Source organism: Manis javanica, chromosome 13 (assembly GCF_040802235.1).
Source record: "Manis javanica isolate MJ-LG chromosome 13, MJ_LKY, whole genome shotgun sequence".
NCBI lineage: Eukaryota > Metazoa > Chordata > Mammalia > Pholidota > Manidae > Manis > Manis javanica.
Window position 1 is genome coordinate 62,317,311 of NC_133168.1, and position 12,448 is coordinate 62,329,758.

At 38.4% G+C, this 12,448-nt stretch overlaps 1 protein-coding gene across 13 annotated transcripts in view; it reads left to right on the forward strand.

The window, feature by feature from the left end:
• UTRN (utrophin) overlaps positions 1-12,448 on the forward strand; it is a 454,961-nt gene that overhangs the window by 387,994 nt on the left and 54,519 nt on the right. For all 13 annotated transcript variants that reach the window (XM_037022103.2, XM_073219702.1, XM_073219701.1 and 10 more), the window contains 2 exons: positions 4,277-4,338; positions 5,983-6,057. In XM_037022103.2, coding sequence (XP_036877998.2) covers positions 4,277-4,338; positions 5,983-6,057 — 137 coding nt within the window. The remainder of the gene's footprint in view (positions 1-4,276; positions 4,339-5,982; positions 6,058-12,448) is intronic.

Sequence of the window (12,448 nt, forward strand, 5' to 3'; positions counted from 1 at the left end):
ACCTTCTCATCAGAAGTTTCATGGCAAAAACGATACCACTCTAATGAGGACAAAAGGGATTAATAAGGATCTTCTCCAGAGCACTCTGTTGCCCAGAAATCAGTATTTTATCAGTCTATCAGAATTGCATGTACTTTGCTCTTGGCTCATTGTCTCACATACTGGACAGTGTTTTGACACATTTTTGTGTTCTGTGCATTGGTGTACAGTCTTGGTGTTTTAACTTTTTGTGGCTTATCAAAATATATTTGAATAAAAATAGGTAGAAACACATACTACTTACTGGTTTAATTTTTCATGAAATTCTATAAATTATAGGGTCCAAATGTTATCCCACCTGGGATGCATAAGAGTAAAGAGGCACTTTTAACAATTATGCAGGACAGCAGGTATAAACCAAGACTGTCCCAGGTGTGGAAGGATCATTTTAAAAAAGAGGTAATGTAGCACTAATGCATAGTGTAATGATTATAGGCAATACTGTATTATAACTTCAAAGTTGCTGAGAGACTGTATCTTAAATGTTCTCACCACACAAAAAAAATAATTATGTAAAGTGATAGAATTGTTAACTTAATGCAAAGGTGGTAAGCATATTACAATATAGAAATGTTTCAAACCAACATGTGGTACACCTTAAATGACCAGTGGTGTATGTCAATTGTATCTAAGTTAAAATAAAAAAAAATTTTTTTATAAATAAAATAAGAGATAGGTAAAATCTTGATTCTCAAACAAACATAAAAAGAGCATGTGTCAAAGATTTCATTTAACTCAGCTAATTAATAAGGGATTAGGTAAGAAATTAGAAAAGGAAAATATTCCAAGGAAAATACCAACAAACTAGCTAGCATCTTCATACTCAAATAAAGGATGCTAAAATGAATTTACAGTTAGATGTAAAGCTGATATATTGGTCAATAATCTCAGGAGAATGAGCAATAATCAATTGTATTCCAGTGGACACAATTTGCATTTCTGTGGACAAAATATCACTTGCATTACTATCAGTTTTCCTCAGTTTGCAGAGTTGAAAATAGCTCAAAGACAATTTAAGCCTCACAGGTCACCCACTAATTTTTTGCCACATCAAAGGCCTTCATACTTTTTCCCTCCAGAAGCAAAAGTGACATAGAGGGGCATCCTAGTCACATGTCACATATTCTCACTATTCTTTGCTCCAGATGGTTTGGACTTAACTGTTAATTGCTGCTTTGTTAGATTTTAAATTTTTCTTTTTATTCCTGGACTGTTCCCTCCTAAAAAGATTTTTAGTAACAGAATTACAATTTTATTTTATAATTTATCAAGGCATACAATATGAAGAAGTCCTATTGCCCAGAACATAAACTGTTGTTATTTGGGGCGGAAAAAAATGCAACTTTTATTCTGTTTTGGTTGCGTACTCTGAGGGGACTGGGAGTATTTTGGCTGGGTGAACTGAGCAAAATCCACAGCTGTTCAAATACTTGGAGCCTTTGGGTTAATTGTGGATTTTGCTTTAAAACCCTCCTACCACTTAAAAGAAAGAAAAGGGAAATCCAACAGCCAACTGCATCTACTACTTTCTTTTTCTAACTGTTGTTTGGTAAGCTGCAGCTAATACTCTTGTAACCAGAGGCTGTGTTTATTTTCAGGGTTGGCAGTTCTGCCTAATGAATCAACTGTATTGCATTCACAAAGGGAGAAACCGTTTCCCTCCCTCCATCTGTTTGCCAAATGTGTGTGTTCCCTCAGCTCCTAGCAGTGGTTTCACTAAAAATGAGCCATTAGCAAGCGGGTGGTACTGAATTCCCAGTCCACTGCCTGACTGCATAGTGGCATTGTCTCCTTATGGTTGCATAGGGCGTATTTGCTAAAGCACCGCCCTTGTGATTCTAGGGACAGTGTACTTAGCATCACTGTATAAGTATGAAGTTTGGCTCTGCATTACTCATAGCTTTAGTGTTGGTCTCGATCCTTGGTTTGGTCCTTAACAATGGATGTCTGCCTCTGGACAGTAGCATTGCCATGGGAATTGAAAGGCAGGAAATCAAGTGACTCCTGGAAGGCTGTGTAAGACTAGGAGCTCAAGATGAATTTATTTGAATTACATTGTATTTCTAGAAAATCCTTCTTTGTGTGGAGGAAGTTGTTTATTAGCAAAATTTGGAGGTATCTTCTTAATTTTTTTTTTTACTTTGATTCGTACACTTACTTTTTAGGTCAGTACTTCTCAAACATGAATGTACACAGGAATCATCTGGAATTTTGTTAAGTAGAAGATTTCAATTCAGGAGGAGTAGGTGTCTGAGAGTATCTATTTCTTGCAAGTTCCAGGGCACACTATGAACAGTGAGAATTTTAGGTCATAAAGCCTTTATACTTTCTCCATGGTCTTTGGAGCAATTTAGATAATAAAAAGGTAGAATGGTTGGGTTGGTGTTCAGTAGCAGAATACAAAGTGGGAATATTTGCGTCTGCATTGGTGTCACGAACTAGGTAGCGGAGCCAAACAACTTGCCAACTCTTCCTAAGATCTTCACGTTATAGGTATGTTATTTTGTTTGGGATTTTGGAATTTCCAGAATATTTTACATACCCAATTTCAAATCTAAGCTTTAAATATTTTTCAAAGAGAAATGATGAGTTATTTGGGGGTACAGAGATTATATCCTTTTCCCAGTGACATACCCTACTTCCTGATATATTAGATAGGTTGTTAAAAATAATTTCCCTTAAAATTAATGGTATGAATATTTTTCTCTCACTCTCCCTTGTGTACTGTGCCATTTCACTTAGTTCACTAAACAGTTTTGTAAGAACCTAGTGTCATCCAAGAAGTCTTTTGAGTACTATTAAATGTTATTACTCTATTCTGACCTAGATAAGGGACAGTAAACCATTTTTAAATATAAGGCCACCAACCCATTGAAGAGGCGTTCACCTCACACATATACAAAAAGAAGGAACCTAATTTAAGCACAACATCGATCTATTTTATGCTCATCTTATTCTCAAAAGAGTTCTAATTCTATGAATTAGGCTTGGAATTTACAGAAAAAGTGGAAACATAAAACTTGCTTTTAAAGTGAAGAGTAAGGATCATGAGAAAACCTGTTCAATACCTATTTTAAAAAGCACTGGTTACCTGAGGGATGCTGAAAACTGAGAGAGAAGCGTGAAGTCATATGGTGAAAGAAAGACATACACGTGAGGGGAATAGAGAGTCCAGATACATGTGAAAAGCGTGTCAGGGAGCAAAAACTTGACCTCTGCCCTCTTAGGTTCATTTTCTGGCGGTCTGTGAATTAAACTCTGAAGACAGGTTAGCAAGAGCAAAGTGCATACCGTCATGAGTAACTCAAATGGGTAGTTAGAGTTTGTGGCTTCTATACCCAGCTTAGTAGGTGGGAAGAATAAGGGAGGGAAGACTCCTATGAGGAAAAGCAATAGGTTTTTTTCAGGAAAGACAAATGTTTTTGAGGGACAACAAACATAAGATATGAAAGTTTGTGATAATGTTTGTTTATGCAGGTGCAAGTGGTTCTCCTGTCTTCTTCATAGCCATGAAACTCCTCCAGAGAGGATTTCTGGTAACCTCATTTCCCAGAAGTTGCTGCTTTTAGTCAGATAAAGGAAGCTGTGAAAAGACTTCTTTCTGCATGTGTTAAACCTTAGATGTCTTCATCTTAGGATAATCATTATACCAACTCCAGGGTTTTGAGTGCATTCGAGAAAAAGGGCAAATTTAGACTGAGGGAGGAGAGACTTGAGGTTAAAGAGAAGGGAGCCTCGATTGATTGGGAGGTGGAGATGTTATTCAGAGTTAAACTCTTCATTTCTCTGTTCTTTGGAAATTTGATTAGGACTTCTAAAGTTTAGCAACTCCTCACAACACATCTGCTCTCAGGGGATTTATTCTGAAGGAGAATCTACATCTGCCTAACACACGTAGAATTATTCTAGAGCCTACGCTGATCTGGCTAGATCAAGCTTGAATCCCCAGGATCCATGCCATTCACACTAGGTCTTAATTGTTAGTTGTAATTCACTCTGAAGTATATAAATCAAAAATGTTCATCCATATTTTCACAATGTAATTGATCAAGTAAAAGTTTATTGTTCTTGTGAATATTAAGTAATAATTGGTCATCAGGTTTCTGAGTGATCCATCATAGAGATAATTTTGCATGTATTTTTAAACATTTGAATAAGAATTCTGTTTACATATTTTCTATATAACGTAGATTATTTAATTTGTTCTTTTATTTCATTTTACTGTTTTTTTCCCTAGCCATCAAACACAGACAACCTGTTGGGATCATCCTAAAATGACCGAACTCTTTCAGTCCCTTGGTGAGTGTTATTTTATTTAGTAGTAATAAATTAACCTAAACAACCGAGAATTGTATCTTCTTAAAAAGAAACGAACCACCAGCTGTTCTTCCATGGCATGTTATGTTTAAAGGATTATGTCATTGACTTATGAAAGCGGTGGAATTTCTAAGGGCAGTGCAGTCAATGGGGTTTACCCTTTCTCCTTAAGAGAATGTGTGGTTTGAAACAGCATGAGCCAAAGGATGATTTTAAAAGGAAGAACACAGTTGGAGATTTTACCTCCCTCAGAGTCACCTTAAACTTCAGCTTTATGAGAAAACAAAAAGAAAAGGAATCACAATGCAGCAACCTCCACTCCATTGCTTTAAATTTGCTTTTAGCTCACTTTTTATTTAGTAGATCTCATTAAATTTGCTTGCCTAATTTCCTTTTTGTCTACTCATGAAAAGCTAAATTCATTTTAATGTAAACATGCAAGAGACACATGAGATGAGAATCCTGATCTTGAGATTTCTAGCTGAGTATGAATTAGAACTGCTTATGTAGCCTGAGTCTTTTAGGTTGGGCCAGTGGTTGTGGAAGAGTCTTCTCTTTGGGTAGGTAAGGTGCCAGAGAGGGAGGACAGCACCCTAAAGCTCCTACACCCACTTCCATTACAATAAGAAGAGGCCACCCCTTTTAGCTCTTTAAATATCAGGCTTCTGTTGAGCTTTTATTTGTATGGGTGCAGGCAGCTGCAAAAGTTGAACAAGAAAAGCCACAGGTTTGTTCAGTTCATAGAAAGAGCAGGCACGCTGATGATTCCTGAGGTTTTTTTCCCAGCTCCGTCCATCTCTAATACCAGTACTGTGTTTTTAAGAGACAGGGAAAGAAAGTGCAATTTCTTTCTTTTTTACTTGGTGCCAAGTCTTTAAGATTTTTAAAAATTGAGATATAATTGACATCTAACATTGTATCAGTTTCAGGCATACAATATAATGATTTGATATTTGTATATATTGTGAAACTATCACCAGAATAAGTCTAGGTAACATCCACACAGAGTTACAGAGTATTTTTCCTTGTGATGAGAACTTTTAAGACTTCTCTTTTAGTAACTTTCAAATATACAGTGCAGAATTATTAAGTAGATTTCATCTATGGTTCCTAAAGATATGAATATGGATTTCAGGATAATTTTAACCAGATCTCTACAAAGGCAGAAGCAACAAATAGATCAGGACGGAAGGAGCAGAGAAATAAGACTAGCATTATGAGCAGTGAGATGGACAGCCTGGTTGACACAAAACTGTTCTCAGGGAAAATGCCCCTGGAGGAGAATCCCTTGTAGCAGTAGGGAATGAAGGGCCCTCAGCCAACAGTATCATACATTTATTAAGCCATCAAAATTTAACAGGCTATATAGTCTTCTCCTTATTGCCCTCTTTCCCTATTTGAAAATGCTTTTTGAAATCTACCTAACACTGCGTTGGAATACATCCTGCTATGGTGTTAATGAGCGTTTAATTAATTTCTTAAATAAATGCTGTGGATTTTAGGAGACTTTTTAATGCAAACAAACATAATACTTTTCCATCATCTGAAGTAAACAAATACAATCTCGCCATTCAATGTAAGTTAAATAATAAGCATGCTTCGAATGTGTTCCCTTTTCCATTGCAGCTGACTTGAATAATGTACGATTCTCTGCCTACCGCACAGCCATCAAAATCCGAAGGCTACAAAAAGCACTATGTTGTGAGTTATTCTACCAAAGTTAATCACTCTGTTGTTTGGATTGCCTTTTTTGTTTTTTTAAGACCAAGATAAATGAAGAGGATGATGTGTTTGTAGAGCTAACCTGACTTTCAGCATACCTCATTCAAGGAGTTGGCTGTGTTTCTATAAATGATCTATTATTTGCCCCATCAGCATGCATGCAGTAGAAAAACAAATGAACATATGCCATTCTCAGTTGGAGAACAAGGTCAACCAAAATACAGGAGTAACACCAAAAGCTTTTGCAAAAATTATGCTGCCACACAATTTAGGATTAAACCAAGGAATCAAAGTAGTAGATCATTGCCTGTTTAGCAACTTGTACTCGTTTGGAGGTATTAGGATACTGAACAGTTGGTTTCAACGCAATCATAACATCAAGAAACACTAAACCATGATGTTCATGATCCAAATCTAGAAAATTAGATAAAAGGCTCTATATTCATTTAAATGTGCCTTGAAACATTTAGTGTTTTCAATATGAACTTTTCCTGCAGCAAGTGTATTTAGCATGATATTCTGTAATAGTCATTTTACTATAGGGTTATCCACTCCCACCCCCAACAAATAACCTAAATTTAAGTTAGAAATATGAATGCTTATAAGAGAGCATGGATTTAAGCTGTATAGAGTCTATTTGTGGCTGTAGTTTTATGATTGAGTCTACTCGAAGAACATTCAGACCTTGTCAGATAGTTAATTTGGAAAGGGACATTTGCCTGTACTTTAAAGACAGGGTAATTTGAATCATTCTGAGTATTCTTGTTTGCTGCCTTTTGTTAACAGCTGTGATATGTCTAGGCAGTTCAGTGAAGCTTCGAAAATTAGCCTTAGGAAAACAACATATTAGGGTTAAAAATCTGTACTTTAGAAGTCAGTAGAAATTAGAAATATGTTTTAAACTGGTTACATGGAGGGAGTTGAGGAAAGAGAGTGTAGAATCATTCAGAGAAAATACAGCAATGCAAAGCTTTAAGATAAGAGAAAGTTGAGCTCTGTGTAGAAGTGAAGTCTGAAGGGCTGGGAAACACATCCGGATGAGGCATTGGAAGGAAAGGTGAGATGGTTTTGACCCGCAGAACCCTCAGAACCCCAAAGATAACTGGCAGGTTGTAACACTTATAAGCAAGTATTGTAGAATTACCAGTACAGAAAAAAACAAAGCCAACACACTCTGGCTAGTGATCTGTATACTAAGCCACAGGAAATAGGAAGCAAATAAGGAAAATACAAAAGGGTTGGTCAGTGAACTCAGTGAGTCCATGGTGACATCAGTTTTGAAGGAGGCTTGGCTGCATGTCCAGTATCCAGCTGACAGATCTGGAAGATCTTCTCAGGCCTGATGAGCTCTGAAATGAGGACAGATACTCAGCTACAAAATCTCCATGGGCAGAAGACTGCTTTGCATCATTATGAACATGACCCAAGTCTTCAGGAATCCTCCTGGGTGGATAAACATATCGACACATTTGATGTTTTCCTCTGTTGGTCCTTTTGAGTCCTAAATTAAAAAGCACCCTCCGTCAGCTCATTCCTTCAAATCTGAGATGGTCAGAAGAGAAACGCTTCCCACTTCTAAACTAAATGACATCGGTGAGGCACACTTAGAAGTGCTGGGTTGCATTGGATTGTAGATATTGGAGGTGATGATTTTAGAGCCACCTGGCCTCTATTTTTCCTGCTGCCTCTGCCCTTGCTGCTGTGCAGCCTGGGGCCTTTGTGCTTCTAGCCAAGCTCATCTGTTTATGATTAATCTGCTTCCTCCTCTCCCATCTTTTCTGTTTACTTGAAACACCCTGACCCTTCTTCTGCAATGGCCTGTAACCCTATATTCCTCCCAAATACTGTTAAAAATTTACTACTTTTGGAAACATTTACAAGCTAATTCCACCTGCTTCCAATCTTTCTGGAACTTTATGATTGTCTATAACGACTGTTTCTCACAATACGCGCCATATGCATGCCTTTGTGTGACAAGTAATGTTAGGAGGATTGCCCCACCACCATTGAGAACTGCTTGAGGTCAGGGGTCATCTCATATTGTGTGAATCCCCACCCAGCCCACCTAGCATGATGTCCTCATGCAGAGGGTGCACTGACATGGCTGTGTCATTAGTCATTCATTTATGGGGCTCCAAGATTGTGCAGGAGATAAAACAATGCAGACAGGCTCAGTTCCCACACTCAAGGGACAAAGTTGGGGGACAGTTGGTTACCCATGGACACAGTTCCCCTGCTTTTGGCAGATTCCTGTTGCCCTCAGAATGGAATAGCCTTTGCCACAGCCCATCTGTGCTTCCACCTCATGCATTATGCTCCATGGAGGGCTCTCTTCAGTCTAGTGGTCCACTGAGATGGCAAGCTCTGTACTCTGTTCCTGCTGCCCGAGGAGCTCTTGTCTTAGCCGTTGTGCTTATCCTCTCCCCCTGGTAGGTATGTTCACTTCCTGCAGGTCCCAGTTTGAGTGTCACCTGTCTTTAATGATGCTCTCTGTGGTTATTCTACTCTGAAGAAGACCACTCCTGATATTCCACCTCAGAGATGCAATTCTTGCTTTATGTGACACTTTTTGTAATTTTTGATATTCTCTTTGGTTTCTTACACCCTGTCTGACTCTCTAAATGAGCCAAAGTGTTCATGTGAGGGATGAGTCAGCTTTCTCTTCTGCACTGGGCCTCAGATGACTTCTGGCACAGAGCGGTCTCCTGGGATATATTGAGTGAATGATCTGCATTTGAAGGTTGTAGGAGTACCCCAGAATATGTATATAAGAAGATTAACAGTAGTACTTTTAATAGTAAAATTTGTTTAATTTTGGCATATCCCTAAATGTGATTTGGTACAGGAGCAGAAATAAGTGAGCTAGTAATCAGCAGAAACATGGCTGAATCTTGGAATTACAGTTGAATGAAAAAATCAAGTGGTAGAAGGAATACATACAGTTTGATTCCATTTCTATGTCATTCAAAACCATGCAGAGCTAAATGTTGTATTACTTAGGGACACTTAGGTACTTTCAAAAATAGAGGGTGAAATATAAAAATTAGTGGTTCTCCATGTGATTGTGAGGGAGAGAATTGAGAAGGTTTTTTAAGGGATCATTAACAGTCTATCTCTTTAGCTGTGTGAAAGATGAATGGGTGTTTGTTCTACTGTTTGTCTTTAGACCATGCATATGTATTATACATATTCTTTTGTATTTTGATTTAAAATCTTTAGGTGATAGGCAGTAACAGAGAAGCCAAGATGGGGTGCAGTCAGAGTGGGGAGAGATTCCCTTTGCTTGAAGAACAAGGCCAGCTTCACTGAGCAAGAACCTTATTAGCCAAGTCTGAACAGCCACACAGGACTTAGGCACGTGGCTGTTAATTGGGGATAAGAAGGAAGGAAGGGAGTTAAATGCATGAAAATCAAAGGCATGCATGGAGTCCAGGGAGCATCAGGTAACATGGCATCTGAATGGAGTAGCTTATGAGCTATTTGTACAGTGTGCAGAAATATCCTTAAAATCAGTTTATGTCCTCTTTAAAGGTCTTTTTTCTATGAAACCTTTCTTTATTCCTTTAGTATTTTTGTTCCTCATGCTCTTATAATGTTGCATTTAATGTCTGGATTTTTTAATAGAGTGGGGTGCTGTAGAACTATTTTCTGTTTTGTGAAAGTTAGGAGATAGGGCCAGATGCGGATATATGCTTTAGACATACATCTAAGACAGGTGGAAGGAGCAAGTGAACCGAGGACAAAGAAGTAGGTCAGGTGGAAGATGATGGAGGCTGAGCTGGCCTGGGGCAGTAGCAGGGGGGATGAGGGAGTGGGTTGGTAAGGAGGAGGAAGAACTGAGGTCTGGGGTGGGGGATGTTGGTAGCCGATAAATCACAGAGGGAGAAAGAAGGGTGTCAGGCTATCTCAGGATTTGGAGACTGATGGTCTGTAGAAGGCAGTAACACCTTACTGGATTTCAGCATTAACAAGAAGACAAGACCTTTGTTTGGAGCACAGTCAGGTGGTGGTTTATGAAAGATAATTGGATAGCTCTAGTGGAAAACAAGAGTGGCAGGAATGTGGATCAGGTATTCAGGCAGGAGATCAGGATGAGAAAACAGAATGGGGCGTCATCCAGAGAGAAGTAGTAATTGAAGTAAGAGCCATCTGGCTTCTGGAGCAAAAAGCTAGTCCTTGAGTGCCACCTCTATTTCTGACTACTTGAGATGTCTGGGGAAGAGGAGATAGGAAAGAGCAAAGAAGGAATGGTCAGCGATTTCAGAACAGAAGAGTCACCGAAGGCCAAGGTCAGGTGCTAAACGTGGTGTTTTGCAGAACAGGAGAAGGACAATCCATTTCTGTCTGATCTCTTGAGCCTATGTGGAATTAAAGAAAAAGCCTGAAAGTTGGTTTCATTTGCCACATGACTGAGCTGTCATTTGTCTGCTTTTGAAAAGAGAAAATCATAATTTTCTGTGATTTAAATGTAGTCAGTTCTTTAAAGATACCTGAATGTGACACTTGAGGATGATGCATGCCTGGCTCAGGCACTCAGGCAAATGTCAGAGCGAATTGCTAAAAATTGAGGACATGAGAGTCTGTGGGATGTGGCAAATTACTGTCATAGCTACAAAGATTATCAGAAAAGCAGCTTTTTCTCGAAGAAATACAAGAACAGCCTGGTCCAGGAAGTGGTCTTTTTGAAATTTGGGCTACTGTCACGTTTTGCAAAGAAGGGATAAAATAGCAGTGCTGTGTTTCGGCATACTTAATATTGAAATTCAGAAAACTTAGAGCACTTTGGCAGTGTTGGGACATGTTTCTTTGTATCTGGTTGGAATTATAGTTCTGTAGCTATTGTCATTTATTAAAGACTTCTCTCTGTCAGGCAAGAAGAATGAATTTGAATTTTGCTCCTTCCCTCTGGGAGTTTATGGTTGGTAACAGTGAGAAAAAGTGGGGTAAAAATGACAATAAAAATTCCAGATGCTTCTTACTTTCTTTTCTGATACCATCTCTAGCTCATGTGAAGCTTACACATTATTTTTTTTAATTATCTGAAATTTTGCCAGTAATATATCTGATATCTGAAGGAAATGGATTGATCTTTTATCCAAATTGTGTGTTTCATATTTGTCTCTTTCTGTTTTTTACAAAAATGTCTCCCCTGTTGAGTTGTTTTAGAAACAATTTTGATCCGTATGATTTTAAAGCAGTCCTCTCCCATTGTAGATAATTTGAAAGAAAATCATTCAGTGGTATTTATGTAGCTAGAGTGGCCACATTTCATACATGTCTTAAAAATTCAAAATTGGTGGTTAGTGGTTAAAAATAGATAAACACAAAGGAAGCTATTTGGTCATTTTATTTAACTGTCAAAATACATCATTATAGTTTGTTGAGGGAACAGTTTTGCATTAGGCAAAGAGGAAGTAGTTGGTTCTATTTTTTTAAGAATTTCCCCAAGCTTATTTTTTTAATGTTGAACAGTTAAATATGGAGATGACAGAAGAATTTTTATAAAGCAGTAATTTCCATGATCTTAAATTCATGTAGCTTCTGTAATTTTCCAAACCCATATATTAAGATTTAGAAACGTCATCGCCGCACTCAATAAATGTGTAGATACATGGTAGTTTGATAATCTACTCCATTTCCCTGTTTTCAATTAACTAATGAATGACTCAAAGTTGATTAAAAAGAAAGATTACATAAAACTTTCCTTTTTTGTCTAAGCTGGCCTTTGTGGGCCTCTCCCCTGGGCAATGTGTGCCTGCCCTGTGAGGTCCGGGCATCTGCTTCACTGTGACCACGTATCACCCTTGTGTAAGCCAGGCACCATCCATGCTGCCGTCTGTCATTTCTTAGACCCCCTAGAGCTCCTTGAATTCATGACTTTTCTCAAGCAGCTTGATCTGGGTGGAATTTTTTCCTTGCTTTACATGGATCTCTGGTGTCTTCTCTATTCTTTAAGGCCCACTTCAAATCCTGCTTTCCCAGGGAGCCTTTCCAAGCTCTTTCTACTCCCCTCAAAATAATAGTGCTTATAGAAATTTAAGCGTTCTTTTCTTAGAGTATATTCACTCCTTTTGATAAAGTTATCAGTGTGCTCATCCTCCATCTTGGAATAGGCATCTTTGAGAGCAGGAGTCATGTCTTATCCTTCTTTGCCCATCATACATGCTCACACTGGCTATGCCCACTAGAGGTGTCCTACCCATGAAGGGTAAGGATGGAAGCAAATACACAAAGGCCCATGGATGTGGGACCTGTAATGTGTGACCTGCTAGTAATCCTGCCAAGCTACCAGTTGCCTAAGTGCTAAAGCATCATAAAGAGCAAATCAGGTTAAGGCTAGATTGTGCGGGCCTTATAGATCGGGCTTGAT